At 24.3% G+C, this 25,582-nt stretch overlaps 2 protein-coding genes and 2 long non-coding RNA genes across 8 annotated transcripts in view; 1 reads left to right on the forward strand and 3 right to left on the reverse strand.

Annotated features, from left to right (window-relative positions):
• Positions 1–310: 310 nt before the first annotated feature.
• LOC111628887 (rac guanine nucleotide exchange factor B-like) lies at positions 311–4,674 on the reverse strand. The gene is made up of 8 exons (XM_023372745.1): positions 4,495–4,674; positions 3,399–3,535; positions 3,112–3,322; positions 2,827–2,994; positions 1,623–1,676; positions 886–1,022; positions 599–809; positions 311–481 (listed from the first exon to the last, which is right to left on the reverse strand). Exons 1-8 carry the CDS (start codon positions 4,546–4,548, stop codon positions 311–313), a joined length of 1,143 nt encoding a protein of 380 aa, XP_023228513.1. The 5' UTR covers positions 4,549–4,674.
• A 2,707-nt stretch (positions 4,675–7,381) lies between these two features.
• LOC111628883 lies at positions 7,382–8,880 on the reverse strand. Its single transcript, XR_002757246.1, has 3 exons — positions 8,760–8,880; positions 8,576–8,691; positions 7,382–7,470 (listed from the first exon to the last, which is right to left on the reverse strand). It is a non-coding gene; the product is annotated as an uncharacterized LOC111628883 (long non-coding RNA).
• The window catches only part of LOC111628881, a 32,749-nt gene continuing 14,816 nt past the window's right edge, over positions 7,650–25,582 (forward strand). The window contains exons 1-3 of one of the 3 annotated variants that reach the window (XM_023372740.1): positions 7,650–7,711; positions 13,557–13,683; positions 15,020–15,382. In XM_023372740.1, coding sequence (XP_023228508.1) covers positions 15,163–15,382 — 220 coding nt within the window. In that variant the 5' untranslated portion in view covers positions 7,650–7,711; positions 13,557–13,683; positions 15,020–15,162. Of the gene's footprint in view, positions 7,712–12,466; positions 12,520–13,556; positions 13,684–14,788; positions 15,383–25,582 lie in introns of those variants that run through there. The other 2 variants (XM_023372741.1, XM_023372742.1) reach the window with 2 other exon arrangements.
• LOC111628882 overlaps positions 9,750–25,582 on the reverse strand; it is a 30,515-nt gene continuing 14,682 nt past the window's right edge. The window contains exons 2-4 of one of the 3 annotated variants that reach the window (XR_002757244.1): positions 11,119–11,236; positions 10,935–11,050; positions 9,750–9,838 (exon numbers count right to left, since the gene is read on the reverse strand). This is a non-coding gene — a long non-coding RNA (uncharacterized LOC111628882). Of the gene's footprint in view, positions 9,839–10,723; positions 11,051–11,118; positions 11,237–16,846; positions 16,962–25,582 lie in introns of those variants that run through there. The other 2 variants (XR_002757245.1, XR_002757243.1) reach the window with 2 other exon arrangements.

Consider the following 25,582-nt stretch of genomic DNA (forward strand, 5'->3'; position numbering starts at 1 on the left):
AAATAGATATTTAATTTTATTACATCATAATATAATAATTAATTATTATTAATAATTTATATATTAACTTAAAAAAAATAAAATTAAAGTAGAATTCGAAAAGTTAGCAAATTTATATTCTTTTAATTATTAAAATTATATTTGTTTTTATCGTGCACTAATGTGGCATATTTACGATGAAGTAATTTTAACGAATTTATTGATTTATACTTTTTAACTTTTTAAAATATTTTCTAATCTTTACATTTTTTATTATAGATGNAATCGAATATAAATATAGATTTTAGGAATACATTTTCTTCGAGAAGCTTTACATATGACGAGTATTTCCGAAATTAATTCCGCTTTGGGTTGCGCCTTTGTTCGATCCATACTGAAGCCCAATGATTGTATTTCCAGCTTTCAGCTGTTCGTCCGAAAACTGACGAACGTTGCTGTCAGCTTCTTTGGGACCGATGCTTTTCAAACCATATTTAGAAGCCTGAAAGAATTAAAAAAAAAAAATTACTTTATAAACGACTACTAGAAAATTTGTGATGAGAACAAGATTGAAGAACATTTAAATTAAGTCGAATTTTATACAAAAATCTTAATTTACCTTTCTGGCTAATGATTGAAGGCAAATACAAACTGAAGGAAGATTTTGTTTTTCCCATAAATCTACTGTCTGGAAAGTTTCTTCCGCAGGTACTCCTAATCTGCGGGCATGCTCTAAGAAGTTATTAATGTTCTCCATGCATTTGAATGCCATTTTTGTATTATTAATTTTTTTCTCGGGAATACTACCCGGTTGGAAGATGTTGATCAACCTAAAAATTTAAAAAAAATAATAATTTAGAAAACACTACACACAAAGCAATTTAAGAGACTCGAATACTCACTCACCTGCATAGAACTTGTCCATCTTTTAAGATGGCATAGAGATTATCCGGATTGCCATCAGTATCAATGTCTATGTCCATAACATCTTTTAACCATCTCAACAATTCGCCGGCTAATTCTACATCATATTTAGCTTGAATCTTAAAAGTAAAGATATATTAATAAGCACAATTTTTTATTTAAATAAAAGTTATTTCTTCATTCGATGTAAGCCTTTTTCGCAAACTGCAATTTTCATTAATTTTTCAACCCACTCAATAACCGAAGAAACTTGAATTATGTTTAAGTAAGATTATGACAGATGGGAAGGGCAGTTTACACTACGTCTACCTTATCTCCACTCCCATTTCCTTCTGAAAGAACTGGTAGTTCCTTTTAGTCGTGACAGTTCGAGTCAGATAAAAATTTCAAAGTTCAAATATCAACTTATGAATCATCCATTTCGCAACTTAATAAAAAATAAAATAAAAATATTCTCAGACATGAATATTTACTTAATGCACTTAACTTTGCATATTTCGAGGAAAAAAAATAATAATGATAACGAAGCTGATAAATCAACACTTAAAAATATTAGCGTTGTGTAAACACGCTAAATTATTTAAGAATTTATTAATTGTATTAGCAAAAATTATAAATAAATTAAATAAAACTTTTAGCTTAATTTTTAATTTAAATTTGCCGACTTTAAAAGAGGATAAATAAATAAGTCAAAAAAAGTTATTTAATTAAATACTTACTTTGCTATGAGCTTCGGCTGCTAAACCAGATTTAGTGGCTCTGTTTTCCGCCATCTTTTTTTAAAAATAAAATACTTGTATAGACAAAAATCAGGGAGCGTCAAAGAGACAACAACTTAAGCTTCTTTCTTCCAACGTTTACTTTGCTTTTGGCTCTGTGGATAACTTCTACTTCAAATGGCACGTGACGCCAGCTTAAAAGTCTAATTGGTCAGAGCTCTTACGTCATCGAGACTGTTACGTGTAACTAGGACACGTGCAGATAACGTAATTCACGCGAGCGTTTTTGACTATATATGGTAAACCACCCACTGTCCTAAATTTTTACTAAACTTTCGATAATTATTTGATACGAATTAAAAAAAAAAATTAAAATATCGATCAAGGATGGATAACACGGATTTTAATTTTCTTATCAGAAAAAAAAATTAAAGCATCTACCAATATTTTGCTTAAAAAGTTTTTGTAAACTGATAATCTTACTTCTGTTTGCGGGTTTCGTATTCCGTTTCAATTCTAATTCATAAGCGAAAAGCGAAACACTATCGGCAACTATTTTGTACAGACTCAAAACAATGCTCTTGTTTGAAAGCAGCTGTTCGGATTTTCAGAAACATCTGCCGAACCTCAACGATTGGATTTTAACGTGACGCGACTAAGACACCCGACATCGTAATTCATTGCGTCAATAACAAAGCGAAGAACGATATAATGCCGATCAATCCATTATGACTAACATTTAATTCGGTTCGAGTAAACTATTGATAGTTCAGCTATTTTGGATCGTTAATGTCAAATATATTTAAGCGTGATTCTTCAGTCTCATTACAGCTCTAAAATTACGTTAAAAAAATTATACTATGAGGACGAGATTTTAACGAGCAAAACCGAATTCACTACTAAGATTAATATTTAAAAACACCAAGCCAAGATAGTAAAAAAATTATTTAATTTACTAAATTCATACCAGATTAAGACAGTTTAAAACTCATTAACAATTTTGAAATTTCAAGTATTTTGTAAATATTACTAATAAAATTTCAAAATCTGCATAACAATTACAAAACTAAGTCACGTTAATTTGTACAGATAACATGAAACTGCAGAAAGTACAAAAACATGTAAAAAATTCATTCTTTTTTTTTTAAAAAAAAATCGAATATAAATATAGATTTTAGGAATACATTTTCTTCGAGAAGCTTTACATATGACGAGTATTTCCGAAATTAATTCCGCTTTGGGTTGCGCCTTTGTTCGATCCATACTGAAGCCCAATGATTGTATTTCCAGCTTTCAGCTGTTCGTCCGAAAACTGACGAACGTTGCTGTCAGCTTCTTTGGGACCGATGCTTTTCAAACCATATTTAGAAGCCTGAAAGAATTAAAAAAAAAAAATTACTTTATAAACGACTACTAGAAAATTTGTGATGAGAACAAGATTGAAGAACATTTAAATTAAGTCGAATTTTATACAAAAATCTTAATTTACCTTTCTGGCTAATGATTGAAGGCAAATACAAACTGAAGGAAGATTTTGTTTTTCCCATAAATCTACTGTCTGGAAAGTTTCTTCCGCAGGTACTCCTAATCTGCGGGCATGCTCTAAGAAGTTATTAATGTTCTCCATGCATTTGAATGCCATTTTTGTATTATTAATTTTTTTCTCGGGAATACTACCCGGTTGGAAGATGTTGATCAACCTAAAAATTTAAAAAAAATAATAATTTAGAAAACACTACACACAAAGCAATTTAAGAGACTCGAATACTCACTCACCTGCATAGAACTTGTCCATCTTTTAAGATGGCATAGAGATTATCCGGATTGCCATCAGTATCAATGTCTATGTCCATAACATCTTTTAACCATCTCAACAATTCGCCGGCTAATTCTACATCATATTTAGCTTGAATCTTAAAAGTAAAGATATATTAATAAGCATAATTTTTTATTTAAATAAAAGTTATTTCTTCATTCGATGTAAGCCTTTTTCGCAAACTGCAATTTTCATTAATTTTTCAACCCACTCAATAACCGAAGAAACTTGAATTATGTTTAAGTAAGATTATGACAGATGGGAAGGGCAGTTTACACTACGTCTACCTTATCTCCACTCCCATTTCCTTCTGAAAGAACTGGTAGTTCCTTTTAGTCGTGACAGTTCGAGTCAGATAAAAATTTCAAAGTTCAAATATCAACTTATGAATCATCCATTTCGCAACTTAATAAAAAATAAAATAAAAATATTCTCAGACATGAATATTTACTTAATGCACTTAACTTTGCATATTTCGAGGAAAAAAAATAATAATGATAACGAAGCTGATAAATCAACACTTAAAAATATTAGCGTTGTGTAAACACGCTAAATTATTTAAGAATTTATTAATTGTATTAGCAAAAATTATAAATAAANATAAAAGGCATAGTTATTGCCTTCTATGGGCTTATGTTAAGGGTGGATGGTGAAAGATGATAAAATTATCCTCCTACTAATTCTAATTGAATTTTTAAAGTACAGTACTTAGAAAATTTAAATTGAAGAAATACACAATTAAATATAAATACTAATTTGCTGGGATGAGAAAAATATCAATAACTCTGTAATAGTAAAATGCAGGCCTTTTTTTTTAATATGATATACGAATTTGTACTGAAATTAAATATTCTTCTTTATTTACATTCTATTTTTAGAATGCGATTGCAAAATAAAATCATAGAAATATAAAATGTCAATATATCGTAAAAGATGAAATTTCATATTCTTCATACGTAAACATGAAATTTATCTTTTATTATATAATTTAAATTTGCCGACTTTAAAAGAGGATAAATAAATAAGTCAAAAAAAGTTATTTAATTAAATACTTACTTTGCTATGAGCTTCGGCTGCTAAACCAGATTTAGTGGCTCTGTTTTCCGCCATCTTTTTTTAAAAATAAAATACTTGTATAGACAAAAATCAGGGAGCGTCAAAGAGACAACAACTTAAGCTTCTTTCTTCCAACGTTTACTTTGCTTTTGGCTCTGTGGATAACTTCTACTTCAAATGGCACGTGACGCCAGCTTAAAAGTCTAATTGGTCAGAGCTCTTACGTCATCGAGACTGTTACGTGTAACTAGGACACGTGCAGATAACGTAATTCACGCGAGCGTTTTTGACTATATATGGTAAACCACCCACTGTCCTAATTTTTTACTAAACTTTCGATAATTATTTGATACGAATTAAAAAAAAATTAAAATATCGATCAAGGATGGATAACACGGATTTTAATTTTCTTATCAGAAAAAAAAATTTAAAGTAAATAATAATAATCATTTTAAAATGTTGAAATTTAAGTTTTATTAATAATTACTAAAAATATTTTATTTTTGGTGAATAAATTTTACGTTTTATTAACAAATTTTCTAGTAAAATAATATTAAATAAATTTATTTTATTTTTTAATGCCAATTATTAATAATAGATGGCGCGTTGTATTTTTTTTAAATTTAAATTTCATTTTTTTAAAAAGTTGTTATTCATTCTTTGCTTCTTAAAATCAATTTAAAATATTATTAATTATCGTATACTTTAATGAATTGATTCCTATTTTAAACATAAACGAGTTTTGGAAGTGAGAACTTCGGTGACGTCATCAACATTACTAATGATAAAAGAAAAAAAATCATTATCGATTTATTTATACCGACTGTCGCTCCTGTATGTTCAGAATAACATACAATATTCAACAGTAAAATAAGGTGTAAATAATAAGTTTAGTGGGTCGTATCAATCACTAATTTTGAATATACAGTAGATAAGGTCACTGTAAAGAGGTCAAAAATTCGTATTTAGTTAGCAAAAATATAAATTTTTCTCCCCTTAAAATGGTCTGGCGCCAGACGTTTTAAAGGGGAGTTTATGTCCATGTTAACTGCGAGTTATCTATAAAGTAAAAGAGTCTGTTGATCACATTCTTGACTAGGGTTGCATTACTTTATATTTACTGTGTCAACACAGTTTTGCCCAATATGGCTGGGTTAAAATAGATATGAGTCAGTAAAATAGGGTGAATTCACAATTGCTTCCAAAGAAATGTAATTCATTATCTTTACCAAATTTCATATTTAAATTTAACGTTTCTTTATAAAATCCCTTGTAGATTAAATTGTATTAGTGTTAAATTAAACCCATTGCTAAAAAAAAGATTTATAATAATTAAACTATAAAATATTTAAAAAATTCATACGAATTAATTTAAATCGAATAATAACAAAAAAAAAAAAAAACTTGTATTTTTATCTTGATAAAACACAACATCCTGCATTTTCTGGTACGCTGTTCGTCAGATAAAAGTTCTATCAATTATTATAATAATGTTTTATTTAATGAACGAAAAAAAATCTAGAATTCAATTTTAAAATTCATGATAAAAAAATAATAATTTATAAATATAGAAAATTCTTTATATGGAAGTTAAACAAGACTGATGAGGTCACGGCATTGACAGATTACGTTAATTGTGACGACAGTATTGATAGGGATTACGTCACGGAATTTGACACCAACATAAGCTCTTCTATTCACCTAATATCTTTAATATTAATGCGCGGAATGAGGTTGGGTAAAGGAAAAATATCAAGTTTTGTAAATAATCCTTTTTACATTTTTATTTTTATATTTTGATTAATAATAGATGACAACTTCAAAAATTGGATATTTCATAATTTCATATTTTACTAGGTTATAGAAATGAAAATAAGAAATGAATTAAATGAAAAATAAAATAAAAATATAGAATAATTGAGCTTTATAAACATTTATAGAATAATAAATCATAAAAAGGCTTCAACTTGAACTATTTTCCATTATATTATATTATATAAAAACCAGAACTAAAACGGATGTTAGATAGTAAAATTGCCTGTTAAATTAACTTTAAAGGATATGTTTTATTATTTTTTAAAGAATTAAATTGTTCACATATAAAATATTCGTAACGATTCAAAATTTATTTAATTTTTTTTTAAATAGAAAGTCATCTGTGGTTTCTACAAGTCAAAATACTATTAGGTAGTAAAAGTATCCTTACAATACTAAACAAATAAAAATAATTTAATAATTAAATAGTTAAATATTTAATTATGAATGGAAAAAAAATCATCTTGTTTTAAAATAAAATAATAGTTTAAATAATTATCTATTTAACAAATTGTAAATTAATACTAAATTTACGTATAAAGTAATTGCTCAAAAATTCTTCCACAGAATCGAACTGATAATAAAAAAGTTATCAAAGATTAACACATAATACAGGCTTATCAACATATACCAATATTTATTAAAGGTATTTAACATTCAACCATTTTTTTTAGCATAAGATAAACGATTTTATATAAATTTTTATTGTACTTCCAAATAAAAACGCCCATAAAAGGCATAGTTATTGCCTTCTATGGGCTTATGTTAAGGGTGGATGGTGAAAGATGATAAAATTATCCTCCTACTAATTCTAATTGAATTTTTAAAGTACAGTACTTAGAAAATTTAAATTGAAGAAATACACAATTAAATATAAATACTAATTTGCTGGGATGAGAAAAATATCAATAACTCTGTAATAGTAAAATGCAGGCCTTTTTTTTTAATATGATATACGAATTTGTACTGAAATTAAATATTCTTCTTTATTTACATTCTATTTTTAGAATGCGATTGCAAAATAAAATCATAGAAATATAAAATGTCAATATATCGTAAAAGATGAAATTTCATATTCTTCATACGTAAACATGAAATTTATCTTTTATTATATGGAATTAATGCTGAATAATAAAATCCTTCCGTCTGTCCAATAACATTCTAAAGAATATAAAAGAAAATAATATTCTATAATATAAATCGATAAGTAATAATATTAAATAGCAAAATGATATATACATAAATATTATCGCAAATTTAGACAATAGAAGTATTGTTCAATAATAATAACAATAATAACTTTAAAGAAGAAGAATATAACTTTGAAGAAGAATATAAAATAATGATTGAAAGTTTTGACAAATCAGGAAATTTATTTTGGAAAAAATTATTGCCGTAATAGGTAGAAATTTAAGACAAATTGTTTGAGAAATAATAATCTAAATAATTTTTTTTTAAATAAATATTCATCTGTATTCATTAAAATTAAATCCTGTTACTAATCAAAATTATTTAAGTACATATCTTATCTAAAAAAAAAACTATTTTATTTAAAATATTTCTAGATAAAATGCCAACATTTAAGCGTTGAGCAATACAATATCGATAAAATTTCGATATAAAAATAACAATAAAATCATTACATATAAAAATTTTTTTGGTATGAAAACTTCATTTGAATAAAATTCCGATTGAATTTTTATTTATTTATTTATTTAATTATTTTATCGTTTTCCGTATCAAAAATTTCTATATTTAATTTTTGTGACGTAATTCGTGTCCCAACAGAACGCGATTAGACAATCGCCTTCCCTCGTGACGTCATGTAACGTTATATGTATTTATAAAAAAAATATTAAAAAAATGTATTTGACGTGTTGTCAACTTGATTTTGAATTTAAATGAACGTTTATAATATTCAAACAATACTTTAAAAAAATTTTAAAAAATGGATACTTAAATTTTTAATCGTAGTGTATTTTTATTTTTATTTTAAATTTTAATGATTAAATTTCATATTTAAAATAAAATTATTATTATTATTAAGGCGTAAGTTATTTAAAAATTTTATTCTTTATTTAAGTTTCTTAATTCAATATGGCGTCAGTAAAAAAATTTGAGGAATTTATAATTATTCATTTAAAAGCTGAAGGCGTTTTATTTAAAATGTGATTAGGTTAGTTATTAAGATAATCTTAAACAAACAGGAAGCAAGATAGAGTATAAATTACTCGAATCCATTATTTTTCATTGTTAAATGACATACTGAAAAGTTAAAGTTGGCTTGAATAATTAAATAAGGGTCAATATCTTCCCCCATCGAGTCGTTGATGTCAAAACTAAACATTCATTTCCGTTTGTCTCCCGAGAATCTGTCCAACTCTTGAAAGATCAAAGTTCATCTTATGTTCTAATTTAAACCATTTTAATGGATAGAAAGAATATCTTACCTTTTCTATTAAAATGATCCTCTTTAAGTTGAAATTTTCGAAATAACGTCCAATTTTTGAGAATAAAAATAGTATACTGAGAAGTAGAGTATGTGTTTATGTGACTTCTTCTAGTATTCTGATATAAAGATTTTTAAAAATTATTTTAATATTGAAATATAAATTGAAAGAAAAAAAAAATAAATTTACATTTAACTGAAGCTTTTGTCACTTTGATTTATATTTTGTAAAATTTATAATCAATACATGAAAATTTAAACCTTTATCCAAAAAAATGTTTTTAAAGTTTTAATAACATATTCCCTTCCTTTACAGATTTATGAAATAAATTCCCTATATGTCTTTATTTATAAATTTATTAAATAAATTACCTTATATGTTATTATTTAAAAGTTTATGAAAGTAGTTTATATTGATATGTCTTTTTCACAGATCTATAAAGAAGTCTTATTTAAATAAATTTACTCATATTTACGAATTTATAAAGAAACCTTATATTTGTCTGTCATTTCTATATTTATAAATATCTTATTTCCATATTTTTGTTTATAAAAATTTGAAAATTCTTTTATATCGTCCTCCGCATCTTTATCAGGATCTTGATTTTTATTCATCTTCTTTAGAGCTTTATAAATAAGACTTAGTATTTCCCTTTCTTACTGAATACTTTAATAAAACTAAAGAGAATTTTTTTTTCTTTACAAACTTTATATCTGTTGTAAAAATAAACCAGTAAAGATAAGTCATACTATATAAACAGGTGGTTATACTCTCAGTTTATAGACTTAAAAGGACCCACTCAACTTAAAAACTCCGTCTTTCTAACTTACTAAAAGAGGTTTCCTTCAAGTAGAATGGCCCATTCTCCTTTTGTGGACCTCTAAAGAAAATATAAGATTCACAAAATGTGTTTCCAATAAAAAAAAAAAAAAATGTGTCNTAAAATCATAGAAATATAAAATGTCAATATATCGTAAAAGATGAAATTTCATATTCTTCATACGTAAACATGAAATTTATCTTTTATTATATGGAATTAATGCTGAATAATAAAATCCTTCCGTCTGTCCAATAACATTCTAAAGAATATAAAAGAAAATAATATTCTATAATATAAATCGATAAGTAATAATATTAAATAGCAAAATGATATATACATAAATATTATCGCAAATTTAGACAATAGAAGTATTGTTCAATTATAATAACTTTAAAGAAGAAGAATATAACTTTGAAGAAGAATATAAAATAATGATTGAAAGTTTTGACAAATCAGGAAATTTATTTTGGAAAAAATTATTGCCGTAATAGGTAGAAATTTAAGACAAATTGTTTGAGAAATAATAATCTAAATAATTTTTTTTTAAATAAATATTCATCTGTATTCATTAAAATTAAATCCTGTTACTAATCAAAATTATTTAAGTACATATCTTATCTAAAAAAAAAACTATTTTATTTAAAATATTTCTAGATAAAATGCCAACATTTAAGCGTTGAGCAATACAATATCGATAAAATTTCGATATAAAAATAACAATAAAATCATTACATATAAAAATTTTTTTGGTATGAAAACTTCATTTGAATAAAATTCCGATTGAATTTTTATTTATTTATTTATTTAATTATTTTATCGTTTTCCGTATCAAAAATTTCTATATTTAATTTTTGTGACGTAATTCGTGTCCCAACAGAACGCGATTAGACAATCGCCTTCCCTCGTGACGTCATGTAACGTTATATGTATTTATAAAAAAAATATTAAAAAAATGTATTTGACGTGTTGTCAACTTGATTTTGAATTTAAATGAACGTTTATAATATTCAAACAATACTTTAAAAAAATTTTAAAAAATGGATACTTAAATTTTTAATCGTAGTGTATTTTTATTTTTATTTTAAATTTTAATGATTAAATTTCATATTTAAAATAAAATTATTATTATTATTAAGGCGTAAGTTATTTAAAAATTTTATTCTTTATTTAAGTTTCTTAATTCAATATGGCGTCAGTAAAAAAATTTGAGGAATTTATAATTATTCATTTAAAAGCTGAAGGCGTTTTATTTAAAATGTGATTAGGTTAGTTATTAAGATAATCTTAAACAAACAGGAAGCAAGATAGAGTATAAATTACTCGAATCCATTATTTTTCATTGTTAAATGACATACTGAAAAGTTAAAGTTGGCTTGAATAATTAAATAAGGGTCAATATCTTCCCCCATCGAGTCGTTGATGTCAAAACTAAACATTCATTTCCGTTTGTCTCCCGAGAATCTGTCCAACTCTTGAAAGATCAAAGTTCATCTTATGTTCTAATTTAAACCATTTTAATGGATAGAAAGAATATCTTACCTTTTCTATTAAAATGATCCTCTTTAAGTTGAAATTTTCGAAATAACGTCCAATTTTTGAGAATAAAAATAGTATACTGAGAAGTAGAGTATGTGTTTATGTGACTTCTTCTAGTATTCTGATATAAAGATTTTTAAAAATTATTTTAATATTGAAATATAAATTGAAAGAAAAAAAAATAAATTTACATTTAACTAAAGCTTTTGTCACTGTGATTTATATTTTGTAAAATTTATAATCAATACATGAAAATTTAAACCTTTATCCAAAAAAATGTTTTTAAAGTTTTAATAACATATTCCCTTCCTTTACAGATTTATGAAATAAATTCCCTATATGTCTTTATTTATAAATTTATTAAATAAATTACCTTATATGTTATTATTTAAAAGTTTATGAAAGTAGTTTATATTGATATGTCTTTTTCACAGATCTATAAAGAAGTCTTATTTAAATAAATTTACTCATATTTACGAATTTATAAAGAAACCTTATATTTGTCTGTCATTTCTATATTTATAAATATCTTATTTCCATATTTTTGTTTATAAAAATTTGAAAATTCTTTTATATCGTCCTCCGCATCTTTATCAGGATCTTGATTTTTATTCATCTTCTTTAGAGCTTTATAAATAAGACTTAGTATTTCCCTTTCTTACTGAATACTTTAATAAAACTAAAGAGAATTTTTTTTTCTTTACAAACTTTATATCTGTTGTAAAAATAAACCAGTAAAGATAAGTCATACTATATAAACAGGTGGTTATACTCTCAGTTTATAGACTTAAAAGGACCCACTCAACTTAAAAACTCCGTCTTTCTAACTTACTAAAAGAGGTTTCCTTCAAGTAGAATGGCCCATTCTCCTTTTGTGGACCTCTAAAGAAAATATAAGATTCACAAAATGTGTTTCCAATAAAAAAAAAAAAAATTGTCATAGTAAAATCTCAGTTATATTATTTTTACACTCCCTTCCTGTATAAAGTTTAAGTCTAGCAGATCCATGCTCAATCATACTAACCCATTGATGCGTTATTTAAGAAAAATAATACGTTCAATTGTTGTTTTCGTATATAAAAAAAAGTAAATCTGAATTATTGATTGATCTCTTTTATAGTTACAGCTCCCAAAAGAGAATAAAAAGCCATCAAATAGAGTAAATAATTAAGAAGAAGCGCTCTAAAAATGTTTATGTAACAAAAAAACAACAACTAACGCCATCTCGTAGCAATCATAAAATTAAAACAATATAAAATATTTTTTAAAAAAATGCAATAAATTGGAATATTATTCAAGTGAATAATAAATTCACACGTGTGTAAATACAAATTTACATATAATCATCAACGGATAAAGCCTCTTGCAAGTATAGAATGCTAATTACACGGCTTAATCGAACATGTATACAGTTTATTTTCGTAATGATATTTTCTCTAAATAAATAAATAAATAAATATTCATTCTTTTATTCATTACAATGTTTACAATTAAAAGTATAATTTTAAAAAATTCTTACGCAAATAATAAATATAAAAATCTCAAGTTTTTGTTTTGTTCTATTTTATTAAATTTCACACATAGCTTTGTTGCTTAGCTATGGCATTAGAGCAGGGGTGGCCAACAGTTTTTGCCCCTGGGCTGAATTGGAAAGAAAACTTTTTTCACGTGCTGAACCAGAGGCTGCCCTAGAAAGATTGTGGTGGTGCGAGATCTCATTGTGGCGTCACCACGTAGAGACTAAATTGTACATAGAGATTACAGATACATTTTTCATATTATCATGCTTTATCAACATTCTATGTGGTACTTAAGAAANTTATATTTATTGCATTATTTTAGATTTATAGAGTTTAGAAAAATTTAATAAAATATAATCGAATTTAATTTCTATAATGTGTTTATCGCTTCATATTGATTTTTTTTATCATTATTTTTTACCTGTTTCAATTCTATTTTTTAATGTATGTTTTATATTTAAAATATATGTAAGGAATATAATATAAAAATCTAAAATATTAAATTACATATAATTCAATTTAAATATACTTTTAAAAGTAAGAGAATAATTTATTAATAAGAAACATTAAAAACAATGAAAGGTGTGTATGTATAGCATTATTAAAATAAATATTTTTAATATAACTTTTACTGGTTTTAAGCTAAAAAAAACTTCTATTTATTAATTTATTTACATGTTCAATTTAAACTTTAGAATGTATTTACTCATATATTTGAAATGGAGTATGGAATTAAACATGTACAAATCGTAGATTTTTACGTTAATTTTATGTTGTTCATTGTAAATAAGTTATTAATATTTTATATTAAGTTTGATTTTAATTTTATGTGCATTTATATGCATTTTCTTTATATTAGAAAAATTAAATTTCAGCCTAAACATTTCAATTTATTAATATATATAATGTATTCTACTGTAGAAGAAGAAGTAGCAATAGTAGAAGTAGTAGAAGATGAAGAAGTAGAAGAGCTTTACTCGAAGATAAACTTGGAGAAAAGAGGAAGGAGAGGAAGAATGAAGTGGAAGAGGGATGAGATAGGAGTAAGGTAAAGAGAAAATGGAGAGAAAGACGACTATGAGGGTCACTGAGCTACTGAGTTCACTCATTCCTGCACAGATCAGTCCCAAAATTTCTGACCTCATCTTAAAATTGCTCGATTTTTTTACTAAATAATAATTTTAAAAAATCATAAAGAATAGATTAATTACATTTGGTATTTTTAGAATGTGTTTTTATATAGAAATTTAAATGCATTCTTTGTATAAGTAAAGATGTAGGCGAGACAGTTTCTAAATTAAGAAAAGTTAAATATTAGTGTACAAATTACAATATTATTTTTGATACTTTACGTATAAAATTATAAGAGATTTTAATTTTAATATGCAAGTTACTAATTCAGGCTTTAATTTTACTCGCAAAGATTAATTTTATGTGAAAATAACCAAGAGGCTTAGTTTTAATATGTAAATTGTGTGCTGAATTTTAATGTAACCTGAAAATTTAACGTATTAGTTTCTAAATTTTAATTACAGATTTGTTTATCTGTAAATTACTGCTCGATTTTAACTTTGGAGTAAATTACATCTGTTTGGTATGTGAATTACAAAACGAGTAATTTTATGTATAAATTGTAAATTCGGATTTTTAATACTTACTGTAACTTAATGAAGGCTTAGATTATATGTATGAAATATATATTTATGTATAACTAAATCAGCTTTTTAACTTTATAAGGGTTATAAATCGGTTTCAATTCTATACGGAAATCACAATAATGGAATAAGAATTATAAAAAGCTATTTTTTAAATTTTTATCTTCTAAAAATTAAACAAATACTTTTTAATTTGTGAATAGAAGCAAAAATATTTTAATTAATAAAATATGTTTGATACATATTACAACTTTCTTCACTTTACTAGCTAAAATTTATTGTTAAGGTAAGTGTTTTATACTGTAAACTGTTTAATTTATCGTATATTTTGTTTTTATTACTATTATATTTCATTTATTTAAGAGAAATAATTATAATTTATAGAAAAAAAAATTAAAATTTTTATTGAATTTTCATAAGAGATATATTGTTTTACAAATAAATAAATAAAATAATGGTAGAAAAGAGAAAATATAAAAAGTATCGATTATTCTAAAGTATATATTAATAAATAATATAATTACATATATTTATATTAATTAGGAGTTACTAAATAAACAAAATTCTACCTGTACATTTCTTGTTATGCTTTTATAGTCCAAAGTTAAATATAGACACATCTTAATTTGATTTTATGATAAATCCTGATGTTAATATGACAATATAAGGTAAACAATAACGGTTAATTTGAAGTTATTATAGTATTTATTGTTCTTTTTTTCTTGTCAGAACCTCTAACTGAATTTAACAACCGTGTATGCGTGGGTGGACCTAGCTCTATCAGCTGATTCATTCAGTATCGACCGAACCAATAGAAGGTATAGTAGCTAAGGTGTACAGTTATGTTAAGTTGACCTTAGAGTCTGATCATCATGTATTTACACGTATCATCATATCTACTACTTACTATGACCTTCTGTTGTGGAAGATCGGTGCGCTTATTTTTGGATAAAAACTCTGACGAAGATATGATACCGGCTATCCTATCTGAGTTTAATAAACATATAAGGATGGTTACATTCAGCAGACAACCGAGAAGAATTAATTCTAATCATGAAAGTAACTCCTCAAATTACGACGTACCGGTAATAGGTAAGTGCAAGTTACAATTTTATATTACAATATATTTATATTCTTGTTTCGTGATCCTCAACAGGTGTATCATTCAGCCTTTTCTTATCGGCTAACAATTAGAATGTAAGTGATGTTTTTTAATACGTGTAGATCGATTATGAAACCTCATAAACGTAGAAAAAATAGAAAGAAAAGTAGATAAATTCTCTTTCTGATAGGAAAAACAAGTGAAGACAACAAACCTCTTCATTTCTTTTTATGTTATCTCCTACTTAAGATTTATAGCTTTAAATTTTAAATCGGTGTAAGGTGGGAAGTTCTTAGGAGATTTGAAAGATGATTTGATAAAGAAATATCTTGCTATTTTACACCTCATCTTTCAAAATAAACCGTAAAACATTCTCTCTATTGTTAGCAGACTATTAAATAAATAAAAGAGAATGATGTAATAACCCTATAATTAACCTGATTCATAATTTACGTAATATTTTTTAGTTCTTATCAAGACTTAAATGAATTATAACAGCAGCAGTGAATTTAACTATTATTTTACTTATTTCAATATATTAACAACAACAAATTTATAAGTAAATTAAAGTATTGTCATGAAGCTAAAAACAAATATTATTTATAATCTATTTGCTTTCATCACTTTTAACATTCTAAATTTCGTTAACATTAATAAACTCGAAATAATATTTAAGATTTTAAGAATATTGTTAGAAAGTTCTAATTATTTATTATTTTTAATATTTCCCTCTCTTCTCCTCTTCATTAAAGTTCATTTTATAACTTGTTTAAACAACAAACATTTTAAATAAAAGTGTTCAACTACATAAGAATAACAATTGTGTTATAAGTCTCATTTGCAAGTCGCAAGGAGACTCATTAATAAAGTAGTAAATAGTATAGCTATTCGATATTTGAGTTTTTTAAATAGTTTTTTTCAGTTTTAAATAGCTGCGTGTAAGAGAAAGAAGAGAAAATAAACGTATGAAGTAAAAATTTTAATTAAAATATAATGACTTTCATAAGCTATTTACTTCGAAAAGGAGAGTATAAAGTAATAAGAGTAGGACTTTCATCACTAAAATTATAAATTTTTCTTAAATCTTTATTATTATTATCGTTTTTAAACACTATTAATGCTGAAAATTTGATGATGATGATGATGATACTTTTTAAATATTTATGTATTAAAAATTTAACTAAATTAATTTTAAAAAATAAATATAATTTAAATTATATATATTATTTTTTTTAAACACTATACTCTGGGAAATATAAAGTAATAATAGAGATTGATTAAATAAAAATAACTTCGATTTTCCGGATTGAAATGTTTTATACATTGTATTTAAAAAAAAAAAAAGAAGGATGAGAAAAATCGAATTGTTTACCAATAACATGTTTTCTAAAAGAAACAACAGTGGGTAATAACAATAAAAAAGAAGATAAGATTGAATCTTCAGTAGAATTTACCTTTTCAACCTTTACTTAAAGCAATAATTTAGCATTTATAAGATTTATAATTTATGTGAGTTAAAACAAATTTTTATCTTTATATTTATGAAAATTTAAGTCAACAATAAAACGAATAATTCCGTAAATAACAGTGTTTTACATAGAATTAATTATAACCTTATATTGTTTTAATATATTCTAAAAATAAATAGTAAAAAGTCTCATGAAAATATAATTTAAAAAAAAAGGGAATCTTTTAAAGTTATTTTTTAAAATAAATTAATATAAGTAAACGTACGATTTAATTTATAAAAAATTGTTATTTTAAATAATAAAAAGTGATTTATTTAGTCTAAACAATTTATAGCTGTTGATGAGTAAAGGTTAAATTGATTTGAGTGTTTATGGGATTCTAATCTCGACCAAATCTCTATGGCATTACAGTGTATTTATTTATTCTAAATTTTCTATTTTATTGTCTAAGAAATTTTAAATTGATTTGAAATATTTAGAAAATCTTACAGTGAGGTTAAATCACTTTAACGATTAATTTATTTGCTAAAGAATTTGTATTTATCAATAAACGAATATCAAATTAATACTTGTTAAGAGTTTAAACACTTAAAGAAAATAAAAGTGATCTATTTAATTTTATACGTTCTATGAAATATTAACGAGTGAATATATTGAATTATTTGAATATTTTTAAAATTGTACCAAAAGTATATGTCAATTAAAAATGTTCTGTTAATTTTTAATTATTAATTTTCTTATTTAAGAAATTTTTAATTAATTAAATTTATTTTCCAAATTAATATTAAAAATACTACCCAGTTCTAGAAAACAAGTAATTATTTTAATGTATCTTATAACTATTAATACATTAACTTTATATTAAAACTATATAAATGATCTCTTTATGTAGTTATTATAGAAATTCCAGAAAATATTCTAGAGAATAAACAAACCCATTTATTCATAATAGCATGCAAAATATTAATAAATAAACATTGCATTTTGTTGAATGATTGTAAAATTATAAATCCAATCTATGACGTTAGAAAACCATTATTTGTTATGGATAATCTATTTTAGATTATTTAAAATAAGACACTTTAAAATATTCATAAATTTACTTTCGAGTCATATTGGGATTCAAAATATTAAAATAGATTCAAATCCGTTTTCCAGAATAAATATATCTTCGGGTAATGGAAGCTTATAGATTAAATTATTCTAGACGATTTAACTCACTTATTTCCCTTTAACAAGTTATAAATTATTGATAACTAAATGTTGAATCGTTTTGAGAATTATAACAATAGCATCAAAATTGAACTTTTTTTAAAAAAAAGAAAATAGGTTTATACATTAAAAAAAAAATTAAAAATAAATTAAATTTTCATAATAATTATAGTCTACAGTTAAATTCTAATTCTAATTTATTTATTTTTTTTTCTAAAAAGAACTTAAATTGAATTTACAGATGTGAATATTTACGAAAATATTATTTGCTTGTGTGTTTACTATTACCATTTTCGCTTTTATTTTAACTCATATTTTATGTATAATTACAGAAAACTTTAAACTATTATTATTAATATCATTAAATAATAGTTAAAGACTTTCTGTTTGTATTTTTTAGTATAAAATACAATTGTTACTTTACAAACTCACATTCATTATTTTATATAACAACAAGTGTTTGAACAATTATTACTTTATGCTATAGCCTAAGGTAATACTTGCTTAGATATTCCATAATTATAATGACCATTGCTTAAAATATTATAATTGAATTGAAATTTTGTAATAGAGAAATATTAATTTAAATTGAATTATAATTTTATAAAATTTTAAAAATATTTATGTAAATTTATGTAGGATTTCTATTTATGAATTTGTGATTATGAAATTAATATGTAAATAAAGTCAATTTAATAATTAAAATTACATATGTCTATATTTATTCTAAGAATATACTTTATTAGTATGAATTAATTTATTATTATTAAGTTATTATTAGATTTCTAAATTAAATTATTAATCAATTTAATATTTAAGATGAATCTTTCCATAGAATAAGAATTGATCTATTTATTCTTGATACACTAAAAGTGTTGATAAATAAATGTTCGATTCTTTTAAGTGTTGACAAAATAGACAGAATAACAATAGATAACAGAACATATATTATTCTCAGTTATTTATTTTATTATAAAATAAAAATTAGTTTATCTATTTATGAAATTAATAATGAAATTATGTCTTTCTAGAGAATAAGTTTGAATCAAATATTACAGACAATCCATAGCTACTAATGAATAAATATTGAATTGCTTCGAGTGTTTATGATATTAATACCAAAATCAAGTTTATGTAGAGAATAAAAAAGTCATTTCTTTTCTTTTTTATAATCTACAATAGTTAATCTCTGACAAAATTTTTCTAATTAGCCATCAAACTATATATTCTATAGAATAAAATGAATTTATTTATAAACTGCTGAAGGGTACACGACAGAATTGTTGAAGTATTTATAAAATTAATTAAAAATCGAATCTTTTTAAAAAGTAGGAAAAAAAATCTATTATTCCGAACAATGTCTAACCGCTGTGAATAAAACTTAGTTTAATATGAGTGTTTATGAATTCAATAATCATTCAAATCTTCATAAAAATAATCTATTTATTCAGAAAATTTTTGAAAACCACCTTAAGTGTTTAGAAAATTCATTTCCTACATTAAATCTTTCTATCTTTAAACTATTCTTAATTATTCTATTTACGAATATTCTTTATAGTTGAAGGATTTTCCTTTATAAATTATTAATTAGAGATTAAAAAAAATACTAGAACACATTTATAGATAACGAAAAAAAAAATCTGCATTATTTATTTGTAAAATATATACAAGGAAATTAATTTAATTCTTAATTTAAATCAATTAACTCACTTGAATGTAAAATATTTGTAGACGATGTTTATGAATCTATTAGAAATATTCGTGAATGGTTTGCTGACAGAAATATCTTTTATCTGACTACGAATTACGAAATCGTTTTAGATATTTTGAAAAGATCCAGATCATAAAACTTCCTTCGGATAGCTTACGGATACTCAAACTTTCAAAAAACAATGATTTATGAATTCATAAATTTTCAACATCTTCTTTAAGTGATTTACTATTTATAAAAAGAATGAAGTTTTTAAAGGTTTATTTAATTGGATATTTGCATTAGGAACCGAACAGATTACCACCAATCTTTTTCAAAAAATCAGACAAAATTTTTAAGTAAATCTTTGCCTTGAATTTAATAAATCCCTACGCTCTTGCATTTTCTCTAGGCGATTTTTTTTAAAAAAAAAACAAAAATTCTATTGTTTACAAGCTTATTACGTAAACTTTAATAGAATATTTTAAATAACATTTTAAGAGTTTACATCCTAAATTAATTTACAAATCAATTCTAATGTATGTAAATAAGAAAATAAAATATGAAAAAATATATATATATATATCAATAATATTGGAAGATTTCGTTATTATTTGCTCTTAGAAAGTTTGTTTTTAGATAATTGTAATCTATAGAGAAAACTGATAAGATGATTAAGAAAAACGGATTAAGAAAAGGTTTCTAGATTAGTATAAAAGAATTATTAAGAGAAAAATCATCATTCTACTAGACAAGAAGAAAAAGTAATAAAAACAATGTTTGATAATTTCAAATGTAAAGTTTTATGGCCATAAGCAACTGGAAGCATCTTATTTATAGTTAATATATTTAAATATTCTTATAGTGTTATAGAAAAAATATTTATAAAACGTTAAGGGAATATAGAAGAGAATAAACAGATAAAAGCAAAGATGATAGGAACAACAACAATTTTTCATCATTCATCATTTGTATTATGTTCTGGATAAATGACAGAGAAAAATTTTTAAGTATATCTTGAAGAATATTTAAAATTTAATTAAAAGTAAACTTTACAAGAAAAATGTTTATTTTATCATTCGTAAAATAACGGTAAAAATCAATTACAGAAAAAATTTAAATAAAGTAAAAATTTGATCGCTTTACTTCTTTTCATTTAGATAATTTTATTTAATATCTTGAATTTATGACATATGATATTGCATAAAATATAATGGATTATTTTTTTTAAATAATAAAAAAAAATATATAATTAAATGTAGACAAAGTTTTATTCTCTTTTTTTTTTAAAAAAAGCAAGAATAAAAAAATGCGTGTGTACTTTTTCAAATTTAAAATATCGACGTTGTATAATTTAGTTGTAGTTTCGTATCTAAATGAAATTAATGAAAATATCGATTTAAATGTAATGTGGAAAATGATTAATCCTTTATAATCCTAGATAATAAGAGGTGTTCTATAATCATATTTAATTAAGTTGAAATTGATAAAATAGTTTATAAGATTTAATATAGACTTGTTTAATTAAATTAAGGTAATTTATTAATAATGTATTAATATCAACGTCTTCGACTAGTTGAATAACTAATATACTCTTAAATTTTGCGAATGAATAAACAAAAAATAATAAAATATATTTAAGTTTTTCACATTAGTAGTTTATTTAAACACTCATTTATGTAAATTGTACCATCAATCGTTAAATTTCAGAATTAATTGATTTAAAATAACTCTATTGCCATTGTAAAATGAAATTCTTTAATCGTTGCACATCAGAGAAATTTATTTATTTTAATACAAATTTTAAAATTTAATATCTTTTATTATTCATAGTTTAATGTAATATAAGAGAAATTGTTTTTTTGGTTTTTACTGTTGAATTTTGAGCTATTAGATAGGATAGGAANTGGATTATTTTTTTTAAATAATAAAAAAATATATAATTAAATGTAGACAAAGTTTTCTTCTCTTTTTTTTTTAAAAAAAAGCAAGAATAAAAAAATGCGTGTGTACTTTTTCAAATTTAAAATATCGACGTTGTATAATTTAGTTGTAGTTTCGTATCTAAATGAAATTAATGAAAATATCGATTTAAATGTAATGTGGAAAATGATTAATCCTTTATAATCCTAGATAATAAGAGGTGTTCTATAATCATATTTAATTAAGTTGAAATTGATAAAATAGTTTATAAGATTTAATATAGACTTGTTTAATTAAATTAAGGTAATTTATTAATAATGTATTAATATCAACGTCTTCGACTAGTTGAATAACTAATATACTCTTAAATTTTGCGAATGAATAAACAAAAAATAATAAAATATATTTAAGTTTTTCACATTAGTAGTTTATTTAAACACTCATTTATGTAAATTGTGCCATCAATCGTTAAATTTCAGAATTAATTGATTTAAAATAACTCTATTGCCATTGTAAAATGAAATTCTTTAATCGTTGCACATCAGAGAAATTTATTTATTTTAAATAAAATAAATTCATTAATTCCATATTATATTTTAAAATTTATAATAAAAAACCAAGAATGGATCTTGGTAGATTTGATTGAATCTTTGATATTTCATAGTGTTAGTAGTCTTGATCAGAAGTTTTCGTAGGCACAAAGCCAAAAACTGGACAGTTTTTGAGTTACAGAGCTTCCAAGATACAAAGCAGCATAATTCGCGTATGTGTTATGAATGTTACTATAGGAAATCCTCGTTAGTTCGAAATTCAGGGGACGAAATATTCGCGATTTCGAATTATCGAATTTCGAATTGTCCGAGATTTTCATATTTCTGTACAATATGCCAAATGCTATATAACTGATGTAATTTATTAAGCAACGTATACAGAAGGCTATTTTCGTTAATTAATAATAATACTAATATACTGTATAGGTAAATAGCATGTGCCCGGTGAAAACCTCACAGGTCACCAGATAGATTTTATAAAAAGTAAAATAGAATTTCTTGAAATGTAGTCCAAATTACTTTTAAAGTGGCTGAAAAAGTAATAAGTCGTAGCTAGAGTCGTACAAATATCTCAATCTGCTACTCGTAGCCCAATCCTGCAACCCCGAAACCCAGCTGTATTTTATGAAATAAGAGAGAAAAAAAGGATAGTCCATATGTAAGGTGACACCCGAAAATATTTTACTATAAAAGCAAAACCATATTGACCAGATTAGAGTTGTTCTTGTCTATTGTTCTCTTATTTCTCTTATTGCATGGAGGCACTTCAATGTAAAATAAACGAACAAGTTAACCCAAGCATATCACAGTTTAACAGAATTTTCACTTCGAATTTCGAACTAACCAAATTTCTTAATTAACAATCAAATCTCTATATCCCCAGCCGCGGCAAAAGTACAGTCACGAACTAACAAGTAAGATAAGTTCATCAAACTTTTACACGCTTGATTTTATAGCGTCCACTTCATTTTTACTTTATTTCTTTTATCAAAAATTTTAAAATTCTCTTTTATTTAACAGAAAATAAATTATTGTTATATTAAGCACCAAAAAATTGAATTCCTCTTTCATTAATAAGCAATAATATCTTTTCTTAGCTACTCTTGCATCAAAGAACTGCAGCGAATTTCTTGCGAAAGGAAACAGAAATCTTGACTCGCGAAATAACCAGTAAAAACACAAATCTATCAATATGTAACTGGTTTAAACACCGTTATTCTCTAGGAATTATCACACCCACAGATTACAAAAATACTAGCCTATCAAACAACTTTATTTTACCCAGATGCATTTCGGAATGACGGCAATGACCATGCGGAATGCGTATGGTTAAAGAAAAGAACACAGGAAGAAATGATTTTATTATAGAAATAGAAAAAAAAACAATTGGAATATTGAAATATTGTGTAAGAGTATCAAAAAAGAGTTTGTGCTTCGTTTGGCTTGTTTGAAAGAAAGCCCACTGAGGAGGGAAATGTTTTAATTTTCAAAATGTATCTGGGTAAAATAAAGTTGTTGATAGGCTAGTATTTTTGAAATCTGTGAATGTGATAATGCCTAGAGAATAACGGTATTTAAACCGGTTACATATTAATATATTACTGTACGTATAAAGCAAAATGTTAAAACATAAAAATAGTTTCATTAGCTTAAAACTTTTTATATTAATATTTGTAAAAAGTTTTAAGCATTAAATTTTATTACATTAAGAAATATATTACAATACATTTCGTTTAATCTCACAAATTTTATTTATTAAAATAATGCTTGAAAACACATAACAATTATCGTTAAATACGATATTGATATTTTGTAACTATATAACCTGTCACTGAAAATGTACATTAATTTTATTGTAATGTGTAATTTGTTACAAATTGTCGATATAATGTTTAGAAGGAGAAATACCGTCCATATTGAAGGGATGAACTTTCTACTCCCACATAAGATGAATTTTTCAGAATCAAATCTATTACAAATATACCGAAGATAGCAACATGAATTCTGATTATTCGAATCTCTTTGATCTTATGATTCGATTTTTTTCCAATCTAAAAGCTTTGCTAACACTCAATCGACTATTTTAATCGTTGTCTTTCCTTATAAGCTATGAAAATTGATAGAAATAACATTATTTTTCTAAATTGAAACGTTTTCTTCATGTATGTAATGTCCCTTACCCCGGCCGAACTTATGATGCGTAGGATTAAAAAGGACCTCTCAGTGCCCACGGTGTGGAAAGTCAAAAATGAAAAAAGGACATAATGACAGACTAAATTTAAAATATATTGAAGGAATTTAAGGACAATATTAAGAATTATCAGACATTAATTTTAATAAAATAAAAACAAGAGAGTAAATTAAATGCTTCTTATATTTTTTGATAAGTTTTTATGGAAGATTTTATTTTTAGAAATAGTGGGTGTGATTAATTAGTAACTCAATCATACAAACTGAATATTATTTTAAAATACTAAAGAAAAAATGTTTAACCTTATTATTATTATTATTAAAATTCGTTGTATAATATGCTATTTAAATATCACAGAAAGTATCTCGAATTTTAAGTGAAAATTTTGCTAAGATTTAGATCTAGAAGAATTAGATTTCGTTCGAAAAATCCTTAGCAGCACTTATAAGACACAAACCGAGATATGAGGAGAGCGTGGGAACATTGATCGCCCAAAGTTGTCGGGGAAAATTATTGATTTTAAGCCTTAATGTATACATTTACTTAAAGTTATATCAATAATAAATAAATTGTTGTAATTACCAATAGCTCTTAGAGTGACTTTTGTCGAAAAGCTTCTGGATCNCCAAAACAAATTCCGCCCACATTAATTTCCTTTCTAGTTTCTGAGAAAATTTATCTTTATCTTTACTCCCACGCACAAGTCTTTTTATAATGGACGATGGGAACACCTGCTTTTTTATATCTGGTAGATGTTTCCATAAATTATTCACTGTATCTTAATTAAGAATAAAAATTAATATTAATAGTTAAGAATAGTGCTAATTTATGTTAAATTTGGCACAACTTCAACTCTGTTTCAACCACGCCCTTCGTTATGGGGCCTTACCTCTATATGATATCAATGGGTTAGAATTTTATAGCCAGTTCTATTTAAATGAGTGTGGCAACAGTTCTTACTTTATACTTCCTTTTACTAGTCATTTTTTTTTAATGTTTCTTCGCAACAGATGCAAATTTACTCTTTTTACGACCGAAATGGGATTTAAATGAATATTTAAATCCCATTCATCTATTATTAGAATATGTTTTATTTCTTTAAAGCGAATGTGCGTTGTTATCTACGTCAAATGTTTTTACAATACACTTTCTTT

This window comes from Centruroides sculpturatus, unplaced genomic scaffold, assembly GCF_000671375.1.
Source record: "Centruroides sculpturatus isolate CEXI.00-Female unplaced genomic scaffold, Cexi_2.0 scaffold359, whole genome shotgun sequence".
Taxonomy (NCBI): Eukaryota; Metazoa; Arthropoda; class Arachnida; order Scorpiones; family Buthidae; genus Centruroides; species Centruroides sculpturatus.

What these genes read in the sequence shown, in the direction of transcription:
- LOC111628887 (XM_023372745.1), bottom strand. Translation starts at nt 4,548, where the DNA reads ATGGCGGAAAACAGAGCCACTAAATCTGGTTTAGCAGCCGAAGCTCAT. An exon ending in GATGGACAAGTTCTATGCAG is followed by an intron (nt 3,323 to 3,398) that starts GTGAGTGAGTAT and finishes TTAAATTTTTAG; the next exon opens with GTTGATCAACATCTTCCAAC. An exon ending in GATGGACAAGTTCTATGCAG is followed by an intron (nt 810 to 885) that starts GTGAGTGAGTAT and finishes TTAAATTTTTAG; the next exon opens with GTTGATCAACATCTTCCAAC.